This window comes from Aquarana catesbeiana, linkage group LG04 (genome assembly GCF_042186555.1).
Source record: "Aquarana catesbeiana isolate 2022-GZ linkage group LG04, ASM4218655v1, whole genome shotgun sequence".
NCBI lineage: Eukaryota > Metazoa > Chordata > Amphibia > Anura > Ranidae > Aquarana > Aquarana catesbeiana.
Window position 1 is genome coordinate 327029936 of NC_133327.1, and position 17450 is coordinate 327047385.

At 40.3% G+C, this 17450-nt stretch overlaps 1 protein-coding gene across 1 annotated transcript in view; it reads right to left on the reverse strand.

The window, feature by feature from the left end:
* Positions 1 to 17450, reverse strand: part of CEP162 (centrosomal protein 162) — a 205699-nt gene that overhangs the window by 82098 nt on the left and 106151 nt on the right. Inside the window, exons 6-9 of the mRNA XM_073626889.1 lie at positions 16933 to 16982; positions 9919 to 10025; positions 4948 to 4978; positions 811 to 924 (exon numbers count right to left, since the gene is read on the reverse strand). Coding sequence (XP_073482990.1) covers positions 811 to 924; positions 4948 to 4978; positions 9919 to 10025; positions 16933 to 16982 — 302 coding nt within the window. The remainder of the gene's footprint in view (positions 1 to 810; positions 925 to 4947; positions 4979 to 9918; positions 10026 to 16932; positions 16983 to 17450) is intronic.

Here is a 17450-nt window from a genome sequence, read left to right on the forward strand (position 1 = left end):
AGAAAGAAATATTATTTTGGGCCAGTTTTCCTTTGATAATAAAAATAAAGTCCAGGAGATATCCATAACTATTTACTACCAAATGAAAGCCCAATTTGTCCTTAAAAAAAAAAAAAAAAAAACACAAGGTATAATTCACCTGGATGCACAAAGTAGTTGTGACGATGTGTATGGTTTTGCAAAATTGAGATTAGGCATTTGGATTTGTTTTACCCTTAGGTGTGAAGGGGTTAACATATTTGATGAGTATTTACTGGACACAACCTCACATTTTATAGTCTACTAAGAAATCAGGGATTATATTGTGTTTGTGTGCCTTAAATTAATTAGCATTTTATATCGAGAACATAGATTTGATAAACCGTAGCCCAATTAAACCCATTAGAGGTAAGCTGGAATAGGCCATCAAGATCTGATCGAAGCCTATTTTATATGCCTTTTCAATGTTTATTATTATAATGTTATGTACCATTTGCAACAACTTTAATTGTCATGTTCTTATTTGATAAAATAAAAAAATTTTTATGATAAAAAACAGTAGCCCAATTATACTGTGACGTACAAAAAATGAAACTGCCACCATTCTGTTCTACAGGGCAGTGGAAAAGATAAAAAGTGATGGCCAAAACAGAATAGAGGGCCCTATTTATAATGAATCGTGGATACCACTGTCCACTGAATAGTGCAGTATTTGTGTCTACATTATGTCTGCGGGGTCGGTAACCACAATCTGATAAATGATCAAGGAAAGTATGGAATTTTTCAGCTAGGTTTTTAAAATCTAGTATATATGAAAGGACTACAACTTACCTGTGCCCATGGCCTCACTGTTCCCTTGTGGTTTAACTGATTCAGGGTCTTCTTGTGGTCGCTGTAAAAGCTTTTGAGTATCAATTGTGGAATCCATTGAGTCCAGCAACAGGACTAGAATGTAAAATAAATAATCATTACAAGTGTATATCTAATACAATCTGTATGCACGATGCAATATGAACTAAAGCATGTACTATGTGCCATGCAAGTGATATTACCACAATTGATAACATTGTTAACCAGTTGTGGACACTATGCCAAACGATGTATACAAAGTGTAGTACGCCGTCGTTTTTCTAGCCCTTAGCTGCTACCCTTCATACTTGCTGTGAATTGCTGACTGTTAGAACAACAGTAGATTTTCTGGCCAAATAGCTATGCATTTGTTTTTGTTTTTTGATAGCTGGACCCCTTTGTGTGCTAGGACAACACTGCTCCTCCATAGATACAGAACAGTAAACTGTTCTGTAGGACAGAACTGTTAGGACAGGAAATGTGTTGTTGTTGGCAGGATTATCAAGTGAAAATAAAGGAAAGAAAAAGCCCTAAAACCGATATTAAACCTAAAACCAAAATGTATTGCAGCTTACAAATCATTAGATGCGGTGGCTGCATTGTTTTTTTTTTACTTTTTCCCAGTTTTCCCCTGGTGATCTGGCCAGTAACACACCTCCTGTATTAAAGTGCCCCTACTCTGGATGAAGGAGCTCAGGGGGCACAACAGGCAGCAGCATTGTCTGTCTAGGGAGAGGGTAGGGTTAAATGTACAAGCAGATTTAAATACACTAACAAACTGAAGCCAAACTCCAGCTTACACTTTATAATCCATTATAGCAAACTAAATTTTTCTTTTGCGATGAAAGTTTTATATGAATAAATAAAAGAAGATCATTGTAAGTGGTAAATGGTTTGTCTCATGCCTGTAAACTGACATATCCGGAAGGGAGCTTATTCTTTTGAAAAACAGATTTACTAACTGGATCACCTTAGGAAAGTGGAAAAATTAAAGCCTAAAAAAGAAAAATGAATGCAGCCATCGCATCTATTTGGTAAGCTGCGATATAATAAAATGTTTGCTTTTGGGTTTAATAATGCTTTCAAAAAAAAGAAAGAAAAAAAGAATGCAGCCACCAGATCTAAGGATCTTTAAGCTGCAACAAATTGCATTTTTCTTCTTGGGTAAAGATATGTTTTTACTTAACAAAAAAAGAAAGGTTTCCTCTATTGCAAAGCCAAGAACAATGTTAACCAGTACCTGATCAATTTGGCATTTTCACTAGATGAAAAAGCTAAATTTTTTACATATAAAAATGTTCATTGTGCCTCAACACAATTCGTACCCTGAAAAATGTGTAGCTCGTCTGAAATTCCTCCTTAAAAAAAAAACAAAACAAAAAAAAAACAGTACACATCCTGTTGTGAGCGTGCCTAGGCATTGCTATGCCTACAACCTCATAGCTATACAACTGCAGTATGAGATCTACGGCACCACTACATCTGACTCCTAATCTCACCAATATTTGAGTCAGATTTGGTGATGTGCTGCACACCGTTCTCCTTACTAGAGGCTTTGACATAAGGAAACAAAGCTCTGTCCCTAATGAGTTGGCCAGGGGCTCACATTAACAATGCATGGCAATAATGGGGAAAAGAACAGCTTAAGTGTAGTGTAAATAAAAATAAGACGGATTTGACAAGTCCTTTATTAAGAATCTTCCTCCGTCGTGATGTCACGGGTGGGCGGCACAGAAGACCAGAGGGAGGACACCGATGGAAGATTTTTAATAAAGGACTTGTCAAAACCATCTCTGGTTTTTATTTACACTACACTGCCTTTTTTGGGGTGAATGGGTAGGGGTACAATGTACCCCATACTCATTCACATAGGTGGGTCGGGACCTGGGGGCCTCCTTGTTAACTACTTATGGACCACCGCACGACGATATACGTCCTAATTTTGAAAGGGAATATCCTTGTTATGGCACCAGCTAGCTGCCATAACCTCGGCATCCTCTTCTTCGGCCGGCGGTCCGCTTTCCGATACTGGTGGTCTCTGCGGAGGATTCACCGCAAATTCACTTTTAATCGGCGGCAGGAGAGGGTCCCTGGAGACGAGTGAGGGGAAGATGGCCCCTACCTGTCTCCATACCATTGCAGGGCGGAAGCGACGTCAAAACATCACTTCCGCCCAGAGCTCTTAAAGGGCCATATATATATTTTTTTTTAATTGCATTTTAGTGTAAATACGAGATCTGAGGTCTTTTTGACCCCAGATCTCATATTTAAGAGGTCCTGTCATGCTTTTTTTCTATTACAAGGGATGTTTACATTCCTTGCAATAGAAATAAAAGTGATTTTTTTTTTTTTTTAAAGAACAGTGTAAAAAAAAAAAAAAAAAAAAAAAAAAAAAAATAATATGAGAATGGTGTTCAAACCACACATGTGGGGTATTGCCGCGATCGGTAGAGCGAGAACAATAATTCTAGCCCTAGACATCCTCTGTAACTCAAAACATGCAACTTCTAATTTTTTTTAAACGTCGTGTATTGAGATTTTTAAGGGTAAAAGTTTGTTGCCATTCCACAAGCTGGCACAATTTTGAAGCGTGACATGTTGGGTATCAATTTACTTGGCGTAACATTATCTTTCACAATATAAACAAAAATTTTTTTTTTTTTTTTTTTACTAGTAATGGTGGCGATCTGCAATGTTTATCAGGACTGCGACTTTATGGTGGACACGGACAATTGACACGTTTTTGGGACCATTGTCATTTATACAGCGTTCAGTGCTATAAAAAATGCATTGATTACTGTAAAAATGTCACCGGCAGGGAAGGGATTAACACTAGGGGGCGATCAAGGGGTTAATGTGTTCCCTAGAGTGTATTCTAACTGAAGGGGGGAGTGGACTGTGTAGGGGAAGTGATAGATCGCTGTTCATACTCTGTATGAACAGATGATTTGTCACTTCTCACCTCAGAGAACCGGAAACTGTGTGTTTACACACACAGATGCTGGTTCTCCGTGTGCCCTGAGCAATCGCAGGAGCCGGCAGTTATCACGACCGCCAGGCACTCGCATCGGCTCTGTGGGCACGCGAGCCCCTAGTGGCCACAGGGCGAAGTGATGTTACATAACGTCTTCTTGCCCAGCCGAGCCATTCTGCCGCAGTACAACTGCAGCGGCTGGCCGGCAAGTGGTTAAGGGGGGCTTCCAGATTCTGATAAGCCCCCTGCTCGCAGACCCCCCGCAACCACCGCCCAGGGTTGTTGGGAGGAGGCCCTTGTTCCCATCAACAGGCCCCCTGCCCCAAAGCACCCCCCCCCGACCTGCATGCTTGGATAAGGGTCTGGAATTAATTTTGGGGGCGATATTACATGTTTTTTGGCATGGGGTTTTTCCCTCCAAATCCATATCAGACTGAAGGGTCTCTTTTGGGGGGGGGGGTTCCCCTTCAAGATCCTCAGAGCACAAGTTGCATGCCACAAGTCGGATCACAATGATCCGACTCTGAGGCGACTTCCATTCAAATCAATGAAAGTCAGATCATTTAAGACGGCTCTCGCAGGGAACCATTGATTTTTGACATGTCAAAAAAAAAAAAAAAAACACAACGATTGACGCATTAAGCCACGTTTAGCAGCTTCAGACGTCTTTACAGCTGTAATGCTGGTCTTCAAAACCCTGGGTTGTTTTGTAGCTTGAAAACACCTATGCCACTTGCAGCTCCTAAAAGCCTGCATGTGCACGAGGCCATAGAATAACATGGAGAGGAGTTTTTAAGCTGGAAAAAAAAAAAAACACATCTGACATTAAAAAAAGCAGCTGTAAAGATGCCCTGTGTGCATGGGGGCTTAGAGCTATTAAACTTACATGTTTGACACACTTGGGAATGAAGCAGAAACCTACGCAGCTTATAGGAGAAACAGGAGACAAACCAGTAGGCTGTCACCAGTGTAATAACCACTGATATTGCTATGAGTAGTTTGAAAGTAAAAAGGAGAAAAAGGAGGTTGCAAAGCAGCAGGCTAAGAATAGTGTTTGGTTCTTGGGCTATAGAGTGTGAATTGTAGAGTTGCTGAAAATCTGTACTGAATGTTTTAATAAATACTGTCTACAAACACACACTCACCTTTGGCAAGCATTTCATGCTTTTCTTCTTCCTAAAAAGTTAAGAGAAGTATTTTAATTAAAGTGATTCCAAGTCAAGATAAATTGAACATCATTCTTATTTACCCTAAAACACATAGTTGCGCTCACAGATTTACACACATCCCTGGCAGAAGCTGTAAATTGTGGACCATCAATCAGATTAAAAAAAAAAACTTAGTTCTTAAAGTACATCTGAACCCCAATTTTTTCCCCATTTTAGACAGAGCAAGGAATATAGGAAGGAAATATTTCCAATGTAAGGGAATTCCCCTCTTAGTTGTCACGTGTTACCATTGAAAAACATTTCCCCCTCTATTCCTGTTCTAGTGGCAACTCAAAATATTGGATTTGCCTTATTTTCATTCTTAGTGACAAAGGTGATCAGGACAATTAGAGAAAGAGCAAATTTACCTAACGTGGATACAGACAGTAACCAACAGTGGTTGTATATCCTCGCTACTCTATCCAAATCTAAAAAAAAGTTCTCTTTAGTTATATTTTGTTATCCTGTGTTGAGCCTTTAGTGTCAATGATGGCTTGCAGTCTTAAAAATAGGATTTTTATAACAGCTTACCTGTAAAATCCTTTTCTTGGAGTACATCACGGGACACAGAGCAACCATAGTAATTACTATGTGGGTTATAGGCCACCTTCAGGTGATGGACACTGGCACACTCAAGACAGGAAGTCCCTCCCTATATAACCCCTCCCATACAGGGAGTACCTCAGTTTTTTTAGCAAAGCAATAAGTATCCCAACGAGAGCAATGGACCTCTGTGTCCCATGATGTACTCCAAGAAAAGGATTTTACAGGTAAGCTGTTATAAAAATCCTATTTTCTTTATCGTACATCACAGGACACAGAGCAGCCATAGTAATTACTATGTGGGATGTCCCAAAGCAATGCCATCTGAGGAGAGGGAGACACAGAAAAAAGCAGGCCGCCATCAGATGCAAGAACCTATACTGCTGCCCGCAGTACACTGCGCCCAAAGACGGCATCCTCATGCCCTTTTACATCCACCTGATAGAAGCTGGTGAATGTATGGACCGAAGACCAAGTTGCAGCCTTACTGCTCTGGTAGAGTGCGCTCTAACTTGAAAAGGTGGAACCCTCCTTTTCAAACCATAAGCCTGGATAATAACTTGCCGAATCCACTTAGAAATAGTAGACTTCGATGCTGCCTACCTCTTCCTGGGACCTTCTGGCAGTGCAAACAATACATCCGTTTTCCGTATCTGAGCAGTGGCTTTCAGATAGACTCTGACTGCACTCACTACATCAAGCGAGTGCAAAGACTTCTCCGCAGAACTAGGTTCTGGAAAAAAAGAAGGCCGGGTCCCATCTTGGTTCAGATGAAACCCTGACACTACCTTAGGCAGAAAGGACGGGTGAGGATGCAACACCACCCTGTCCCTGTGAATAGTTACATATGGCTCTTTACAAGAAAAAGCAGCCAACTCTGATACTCTAGCAGAAGAGATAGCAACCAGAAAAAACAATTTCCTTGTCAAAAGGACCAATGGAATATGGCGTATCTGCTCAAAAGGCTGTTTTTTTATAACACCGACAAAACTAGATTCAAGTCCCATGGGCACAAGGGTGATCTAAATGGTGGCTTTATACGCATTACCCCTAATATAAAGGCCCGGATTAGGGAATGTGAATGTGGAGACCACTGACCGGATTGACTCCATGCGAAAAGAGCGGATGTTTAGGAACTGGTTTAGGTCCTTGAGGTCTAGAATGGGTCTGACATCTCCATTCGGCTTCGGTACCATGAAGAGATTTGAATAAAAGCTCATACCCTGCTCTTCCGTGGGAATCTCTATGATTACACCCTGAGCCATCAATCGGGCTAGCACCAGAAAAAAAGCTTTTCTTTTCCCTGGAGCTTTGGGAATGTTTGATTCCACAAAACGGGACGGTGGAAACGTCAGCTTGTAGCCTAGAGACACTACGGAGATGACCCATCTGTCCTGGACCTCTTCCCGCCACGTCTCTAAAAACTGCAGAAGCCGTCCCCCCACTCGGTCGAGCGGGGGCGCCCTTTCATAGAGAGGCCTTGGGACTGTAGGACATTAAAGACAGACATTAAAGATTTTTTTTCTAACACCCTAGAGTATAAAATGGTGGTCGTTGCAATACTTTCTGTCACATTGTATTTGCGCAGCGGTCTTACAAGCACACTTTTTTTTTTTTAAAGAAAAAATACACTTTTTTGAACTAAGAAATAAAGACAACAGTAAAGTTAGCCCAATTTTTTTTTATATTGTGAAAGATGATGTTACACCGAGTAAATTGATACTCACGCTTCAAAATTGCGCCCGCTTGTGGAATGGCGACAAACTTTTACCCTTAAAAATCTCCATAGGCAATGTTTAAAAAATTCCACAGGTTGCATGTTTTGAGTTACAGAGGAGATCTAGAGCTAGAATTATTGCTCTCGCTCCAACGATCGCGGTGATACCTCACGTGTGGTCTTCATATGCGGGCGCTACTCACATATGCGTTTGCTTCTGCCTGCGAGCTCGGCGGGACAGGGCATTATTAATTTATTTATTTTACTTTATTTTTTATTTTTACACTGTTCTTTTAAAAAAAATAAATAAATAAAAAAATGTGTCACTTTTATTCCTATTACAAGGAATGTAAACATCCCTTGTAACAGAAAAAAAGCATGACAGGACCTCTTAAACATGAGATCTGGGTTTAAAAAGCCCTCAGATCTCATATTTACACTAAAATGCAATTTAAAAAGTCCCTTTAAGAGCTATGGGCGGAAGTGATGTTTTGACGTAGTTTCCGGCCTGCAATGGTATGGAGCCGGGTGGGGACCATCTACCCCTCACTTAGCTCCATACCACAGAGGGGACAAGACCCGATCGCCTCCGCTGGCGACTCCAGTAAGCAACGGAGGGCACCAGAGCATGACGGATGGTGGAGCCCTCTCCCGCCACCGATAAAAGTGATCTTGCAGCGAATCTGCCACTGAGAAAACTTTTATCTAAAAGCCACCTGCCCACTGAAGAAGTGGATACCGGGGTTATGGCAGTAGCTAGCTGCCATAACCCCAGTATCCACGGTATTCCACTTCAAACAGCCGACATATAATGATGGTGGGCGGTCGGCAAGTGCTTAAAAGGCACCAGGAAAATATGATTTATGCATATAAATTGTACTAAGTATAAAATTGATGCGCTTTAAATAAATAGTGCACAATATGCTGCTGCGACTAAGCTTAAATCCAGGAATAAAAAATGCATACATGTGAATAAAATAAATACATAATTATGGTGCTAATACATGTGTTAAAATTGCCAAAAAAAAAAAAAAAAATGCCAAAAAAAATCTTCAAATTGGTGATGTGACGGTTAGTATAAATAAAATAATAATGACACTCTGAGTACAATGTCCAGGCAGAGATAAATAGTGGGAGAAAGTAAAAATAATTAAACAGTTCCTTCCCTTAATCCAGATTGATTGACTCACTGGGTTAGATCGTTTGTATCAGGATATTTAGTTTTTCTTGCATCCCACTTCAACAATTATACTGCTGGTGATTCGGCTCTCAGGATAAAGGTTTTATGCAAAGCAAGCAAAGAAAAAATAGATCATTGTGCAGTGAACTTACTAGATAGTACATAAGCAAAACAGAGACAAGAGATACACTCACAAACTCCCGGTCTATTAGAAGCATTCAAATAAGCAGATTGCAGTCAGCCGCTGTGGACGAGGTTTCCCATAGAGAAACAGCTGCTGTTAACCTTCAGGTGTATTGCAGCACTGAATGTCCTAAGCTGAGCTTAGGACATTCAGTGCTGCAATACACCTGAAGGTTAACAGCAGCTGTTTCTCTATGGGAAACCTCGTCCACAGCGGCTGACTGCAATCTGCTTATTTGAATGCTTCTAATAGACCGGGAGTTTGTGAGTGTATCTCTTGTCTCTGTTTTGCTTATGTACTATCTAGTAAGTTCACTGCACAATGATCTATTTTTTCTTTGCTTGCTTTGCATAAAACCTTTATCCTGAGAGCCGAATCACCAGCAGTATAATTGTTGAAGTGGGATGCAAGAAAAACTAAATATCCTGATACAAACGATCTAACCCAGTGAGTCAATCTGGATTAAGGGAAGGAACTGTTTAATTATTTTTACTTTCTCCCACTATTTATCTCTGCCTGGACATTGTACTCAGAGTGTCATTATTATTTTATTTATACTAACCGTCACATCACCAATTTGAAGATTTTTTTTGGCAATTTTTTTTTTTTTGGCAATTTTAACACATGTATTAGCACCATAATTATGTATTTATTTTATTCACATGTATGCATTTTTTATTCCTGGATTTAAGCTTAGTCGCAGCAGCATATTGTGCACTATTTATTTAAAGCGCATCAATTTTATACTTAGTACTATTTGTTTGGTTATCTGATCACCCTATATTGATAGCAGCTTTAATTTACTGATTTTTTTATAGCACTAACTATATTGGTATATATATATTTTTAAGCACAATTTATTTATATCACACATATCTATCCACATCAGCGCTTGGTTTTTATTCATTTTTTTATGCATATAAATTAGCATGCTAGTATCTGCAGCATCTATAGCCCTAGGCTGCATTCACACCTGAGCGTTTTTAAAGTCATGCGATTTTGCCACGATTTATACAGCATTTTTGCTGCGCTTTTGTACAGGTAACCAATGTAAAAAGAAGAAGCTCATGTTCTTTTTTGAGCTTAAGGCGTTTTTCAGGCGATTTGCTTCAGGTGACAAAACGCTCAGATGTGAACAGATGCCATTGGAATGAATGGGATTTTGCTTGTTGGGTGTTTTTCAGGCGTTTTATGAGCTGAAAACGCTCAGGTGTGAATGCAGCCTAAGTTACAAACTTGCAATGGCCTATCTGTCCAGAAAAAGATCAAAAAAAAGAAACCAACCAGATTATTCACTTTAATATTTTCCAGACCATCATTTTCTTCCTGTGAATTTTTGACAAGGGGGCTAAGAGATTCAGGGTCATCTTCAAAGTCCTCACTGTAATTTCCTGTGAGAAAAGTGTTACATTTATATTGTGACATTAATGATTTCTAACTGCAACAAAAAAAAAAAAAAAATTTACTTTTTCTCAAGACAGATTTCTACTGGGGAATATAATAGACTATTACAAACTCAACTAAAATCTAGCAGTTTATATTTTCTAGCAGTTTATATTTTCAATATACACTGAGCAACACTTTTGTGTTTGCCCCTATTTATCATGAGCTGAACTCAAAGATCTACAACTTTTTCTTTGTACACAAAAGGCCTATTTCTCTCAAATATTGTTAGCAAATCTGTCCAATCTGTTTTAGGCCGCTTTCACATGAACAATGCGTTCAGGTCCGCCTGACAGTTTTTTAGGCGGACCTGAACGGACCCTCCATAGACCTCTATGGAGCGTCGGATGTCAGCGGTGACATGTACGTTGACATCCGACCCGCTCCGATCCGAAAAACCTACTTTTCCATCCGTTTTCGGATCGGATGACGTCGGACTCTACAGTCCGTCATCATCCGATCCCCCATAGGGGAGAGCGGCACTCTGACAGGCACACTGTGCAGCGACGGACCTGTCATCTGCCTGCTCAGCGGGGATCCATGGAGCGATCCCCGCTGAGCAAGCGGATGTTCACGGGGCGGATCATCACGGATCCGTCCCGTGTGAAAGGACCCTTAGGTGTCCATTTATCAAAGAGATAATTTATCTAATTTCAGTTCTCAGCAGTTCTCAGAGAAAAAGCTTCTCCTCTGGCACCCGGTTTATGAAGCGGAGAACAAGAAGGAGAAAAGAAGGAGAAAAGAGGAAATGTTTTTCCTCTGAGAACACCCGAGATCTATATAGAAGGTGGAGGGGCTACCTGTGATCTCCTGAGACACCTGTGTGATTACAGAGCAGCTGAGTTTCAAAAGTGAAACCAAAGTTAAAAAGACTGTAATTACATGAAAATATAAAAACGCAGGTAAAAAAAATTAGCCAAAAATGTTAAAAAAGTACCAAAATGCACATAAAAATGTGCTAAAATGCATTTTAAAAAACAAGCCAAAATGTGTGTTAAAAAAAAAAAAAAAAAAAAAAAAAAACACAGCAAAATGTGCATCAAAAACCATACCAAAATGCACACAAAAAATGGCCCAAAAAGCCAAAGAAAATTTTTTGGGCATGGAGCATTGTGCATTTTTTCAATGCGCATTTTGGCACCTTCGTAGTGTATTTGTCAAAAGACAAAATGCATGTCTGGTAACTGCATTTGGGGTGCCATTAACAATGAATGGCACCCAAAACTGCATTGCGTATTTTGACACATTTTTACAGCAATTTGGAATTGTGGCAAGAATTGCGCAATTCTGCCAACAATTCTGCACTGCTCAGCTGTGAATGGGTCCTAAAAGAAAATACATCATAACTATACTGTGTTTGTGTGTAATATATTTATATTTATATATTTTTTTTTTTTTTTATAAAAAAAAACACATTTACACACACACAAACATATATAGTTATTAATTATATCTTTAAGCTTTCTGTTGCTGATATTAGGAAGAAAGAGGCCAAGCTATCTCACATCGCAGCAGCTTCTCACCCAGATTCTCCACCTCTAAGCTGGAGAATCTGGAACGGAGATATTTTACAGAGATGGCCAGTGACATCTTCAGATCTCACCTTCATAAACTGGTCATCTGTGTAAAAGTGAATGACAGCAGGGTGTGTTCTGTGATGAGAAGTGAAGAACATGTTCTCCACTCCTGAACGCAGCTTCATAAACTGGCACAATAGAGAGATCAACCGTGATCATCAGGATCTTGGCTCTTCTCTGTTTGATAAACGTACATCTTAGTGAGCACTTCTCCTGATAATCTGTCCACCAGTCACAGGTGTTGGCAAATCAAGATGCTGATTAGACAGCATGATTATTGCACAGGTATGCCTTAGGCTGACCACAATAAAAGGCCACTCTAAAATTTGCAGTTTTACTGTATTGGGGGGGCGGGGGTCCGAAAACCAGTCAGTATCTGGTGTGACCACCTTTTGCCTCACGCAGTGCAGAACATCTCCTTTGCATAGAGTTAATCAGGTTGTCGATTGTGGCCTGTGGAATGTTGGTCCGTTCCTCTTCAATGGCTGTGAGAAGTTGCTGGATATTGGTAGGAACTGAAACACGCTGTCTGACGTATACGCCGATCCAGAGCATCCCAAACATGCTCAATGGGTGACATGTGCAGTGAGTTTGCTGGCCATGCAAGTACTGGGATGTTCTCAGCTTCCAGGAATTGTGTACAGATCCTTGCAACATGGGGTCGTGCATTATCATGCTGCAACATGAGGTGATGGTCGTGGATGAATGTCACAACAATGGGCCTCAGGATCTAGTTACGGTATTCTCTGTGCATTCAAAATGGCATCAATAAAATGCACCTATGTTCGTTGTCCATAGCATACGCCTGCCCATACCATAACCCCACCGCCACCATGGGCCACGCGATCCACAATGTTGACATCAGCAAATTGCTCACCCACATAAACGCCATACACGCGGTCTGCAACCTGCCCTGTACAGTGAAAACCGGGATTCATCCGTGAAGAGAACACCTCTCCAAAGTGCCAGACACCACCGAATGTGAGCATTTGCCCACTCAAGTTGGTTACGATGACGAACTGCAGTCAGGTCGAGACCCCGATGAGGACGACGGGCATGCAGATGAGCTTCCCTGATAGGGTTTCTGACAGTTTGTGCAGAAATTCTTTAGTTATGCAAACAGATTGTTGCACCAGCTGTCCAGATGACTGGTCTCAGACGATCTTGGAGGTGAAGATGCTGGATGTGGAGGTCCTGGGCTGGTGTGGTTACACATGGTCTGCGGTTGTGAGGCCGGTTGGATGTACTGTCAAATTCTCTGAAACGCCTTTGGAGACGGCTTATGATAGAGAAATGAACATTCAATTCAAGGGCAACAGCTCTGGTGGACATTTCTGCAGGCAGCATGCCAATTGCACGCTCCCTCAAAACTTGCGACATTTGTGGCATTGTGCTGTATGATAAAATTGCACATTTAAGAGCGGCCTTTTATTGTGGCCAACCTAATGCCGCATATACAGGATTGCACATTCCAACAACAAAAGCCATGTTTTTTTTACGACGGATGTTGGCTCAAACTTGTCTTGCATACACATGGTCACACAAATCTTGTCAGAAATTCCGAACGTCAAGAACGCGGTGACGTACAACACGAGCCGAGAAAAATTAAGTTCAATAGCCAGTGCGGCTCTTCTGCTTGATTCCGAGCATGCGTGGAACTTTGTGCGTTGGAGTTGTGTACACACGATCGGAATTTACAATAACTGATTTTGTTGTTGGAAAATTAGAGAACCAGATCTCAAATTTTGTTTGTCGGAAATTAGATGGAAAATGTCCGATGGAGTCTAGACACAGTTGGAATTTCCGACAAAAAGCTCCTATCGAACATTTCCCTTGGGAAAATCCGACCGTGTGTACGCGGCATAAGGCACACCTGTGCAATAATCATGCTGTCTAATCAGCATCTTGATAAGCCAAACCTGTGTGGTGGATGGATTATTTCGGCAAAGGAGAAGTGCTCACTAACACAGATTTGTGAACAATATTTAAGAGGAAAAAGGCCTTTTTTTGTGTACATAGAAAAAGTCGGAAATCTTTTTGTTCAGTTCATGATTAAAAGGGGCAAACACAAAAGTTTTGCATTTATAATTTTGCTCAGTGTAGTATTTAATGTCAAGAATGAATTTATGTAATGCACCGGTGCTAGCCATTCTGTGGCATAATAATCCTTTTATTTTCTGTACTTCTGTTTTTTTCAACCTCTATATTGGTCTGTCCATGATGGGCAACCCTTATTGACCAACAGACATATTCAAGTGGGAAGAGGGAGTGTGTTAAAACTATACTTTTGTGAGACTTTCCATGTATTTACTTATCATTCTGACAGTTACCTTCAATATTCCCTAAAGGAAACCTATGACTACATATTTTTTAATTATATGGTCAGACTGAATTTCCCAAATTTGTCAAGGACTCAGTTTGAAGAGCCTATGCAAGAATCTTTACGTTAAAAAACATTGAAATTTCTATCCTTATAGTGGATACAAGAAGTCTACACACCCGTTAACTACTTGATGACCAGCCGCTGTCGTAATACGGTGGCAGGTTGGCTTCCCGGTGCAAATTGCCGTAGCTATACGGTGGACACTTTAAGGGGTATAGGGGGCGCACCCCGCGGCAGCGATGTCTGCCGGCGACCCGCAATCCCTCCTCAGAAAGCCAAACAGATCCCCGTTCTGACAGGAGAAGAGAGAGAGATTTGCTGTTCCTAGTGATTAGGAACAGCGATCTCTCTCCTCCAGTCAGTCTCATCCTCCCACAGTTAGGAACACCTCCCAGGGAACACATTTAACCTCTTGATCGCCCCCGTGTTAACCCCTTCCCTGCCAGTGACATTTACACAGTAATCACTGCATTTTTATAGCATTGATCACTGTATAAATGTCAATGGTCCCAAAAAAAAAAAAAGTGTCAAAAAAGTGTCCGATCTGTCCGCCATAGTGCTGCTAAAAACAAATATCGCAGATTGCCGCTATTACTAGTACGAAAAAAAAAAAAAAAATGCCATAAATCTATCCCCTATTCGGTGGACGCTATAACTTTTGTACAAACCAATCAATAGATGCTTATTGCTAATTGTTTTTTATCAAAAATATGCAGAATACATATTGGCCTAAGCTGATGAAGAAATTAGTTTTTTGTTTTTTTGGGGGGGATATTTCTTATAGGAAACAGTAAAAAATATTGGGTTTTTTTTCAAAAATTTCACTCTCTTTTGCTTTATAGCGCAAAAAATAAAAACCGCAGAGGTGATCAAATACCACCAAAAGAAAAGCTCTATTTGTGGGAATAAAAAAGGACGTCAATTTTGTTTGGGTACAGCGTTGCATTACCGCGCAATTGTTAGTTAAAACAACGCCGTACCGTATCACAAAAAACGGCCTGGGCTGTAAAGTGGGTAAAATGTCAGGTTTCTGTGATGTAAAAAAAAAAATGAGACAAAGATAAATAATTTCAGAACTTTTTTTTACCTTTAATGTGACCTATAAACTGTACAACTCAACTGAACAAAAAACTGTTAGGTGGAGGAAAGTAAAAAAAGAAAAAAAGAAAATAATATGGTTGCATAAGTGTGCACACTCTTAAACTAATACTTTACTGAAGCACCTTTTGATTATTATTACAGCACTCAGTGTTTTGGGGTATGAGTCTATCAGCATGGCACATCTTGACTTTGCAATGATTGCCCACTGTTCTTTGCAAAAAAACACTCCATAACTTTCAGATTGCGACGACACCTCCTGTGCACAGCCCTCTTCACATCACCCCACAGATTTTCAAAAGGATTCAAGTCTGCGCTCTGGCTGGGCCATTCCAAAACTTTAATCTTGTTCTGGTGAAACCATTGCTTTGTTGATTTGGATGTATGCTTTGGGTCGTTGTCATGCTGAAAGATGATGTTCCTCTTCATGTTCAGCTTTCCAGCAGAAGCCTGAAGGTTTTGTGCCAATATTGACTAATATTTTGAACTGTTTAAAATTCCCTCTAGCTTGACTAAGGCCCCTGTTCCAGCTGAAGAAAAACAGCCCCAAAGCATGATGCTGCCACCACCATGCTTCACTGTGGGTATGATGTTCTTTTGATGATGTGCAGTGTTGTTTTTGCACCACATATATCTTTTGGAATTATGGCCAAAAAGTTCAACCTCGGTTTCAGACCACAACCCATTTTCCACATGCTTTTGGGAGACTTCAGATGTGTTTTTGCAAAATTTAGCTGGACTTGCATTATTTTCTTCGTAAGAAAAGGGTCTTGCCACTCTACCCCATAGCCCAGACATATGAAGAATACGGGAGAATGTTGTCACTTGTACCGCACAGCCAGTACTTACTAGATATTCCTGCAGCTCCTTTAATGTTGCTGTAGGTCTCTTGGTAGCCTCCCTGACCAGTTTTCTTCTCGTCTTTTCATCAATTTTGGAAGGACATCCAGTTCTTGGTAATGTCACTGTTGTGCCATATTTTCTCCACTTGATGACTGTCTTCACTGTGTTCAATGGTATATCTAATGCCCTGGAAATTCTTTTGTACCCTTCTTCTGACTGATACCTTTTAACAAGGAGATCCCTCTGATGCTTTGGAAGCTCTCTGCGGACCATGGCTTTTGCTGTAGAATGCGACTAAGAAAATTTCAGCAAAAACCTACTGGAACAGCTGAACTTTATTTGGGGTTAATCAGAGGCACTTTAAATGATGGCAGGTTTGTACTGGTACCTACTTAACATGAGTTTGAATGTGATTGCTTAATTCTGAACACAGCTACATCTCTAGTTATAAGAGGCTGTGCACACTTATGCAACCGCATTAGTATTATCCCCCCCTCGTTAAAAGATTTCAGTTCGTTTTTCAATTAAGTTGTACAGTTTGTAGGTCACAATAAAGATTGAAAACGTTCTGAAATGATTTATCTTAGTCTCATTTTTTTTTTTACATCACAGAAACCTGACATTTTAACAGGGGTATGTAAACTTTTTATATCCACTATCTATATCTATACACACACACACACACACACACACACATACAACTTTCTTCATCTATTTACCTATACTATCAAAATGGGGAGGAATGTGCTATTAGAGAGTGGTTAATGCATTTTAATGCAGAATGCTGGGGAAGGAGGTGTGATTGGAAAGTGAGGTAGCACACACACATTCCACCAAAAATCTGTAAGAAATATATATGCCATCATCCTCTCTTCTAGGACCTATGTCACAACAAACACACATGGCTTTGTGTGTGTAGATAATCTTTTAGACACAAAACACCACTTCAGTTACCTGACAGTTCTTTATTTCCCTCATCCTCGGTCTTGGGAGTTTCATTGTTACTGAAAAAGAAAAAAATATTCAATATATCTCTGAAATAAGAACTACAGAACCCAAAGAAGGGGTATTAAATATTCATAAAGAGAAATTCTTAAAGCCGGCAACAGCCAAACTTTTTTTTTAGAACATATATTTGAAAAGCTACAGTATATCCTCTGCTGTGTTTTTATGACTCTACTGGTGCATTAATTAAAGCGGGGTTCCACCCAAATTTTGAACATTATCTCTATGCATTCTCTTCTTTGCCTAGATGCTGACATGCTGTGTAAAAAAATTTAAATCGCCGTAATTACCTTTTTTTTTCTAATCTTCTTAGCACTTCCTGGTTTTCCTCCCATGGGAGTAGGCGTGTTTCTAGCCTCTCCCAGACCTCCCACAGTCCCCTGGGAGCTAGTCTCAGGCTTCCCAGCATGCATTGTGCAACAGCGTCATCACAACATCTCGGTGAATGCTGGGAGCACAGCATTCAC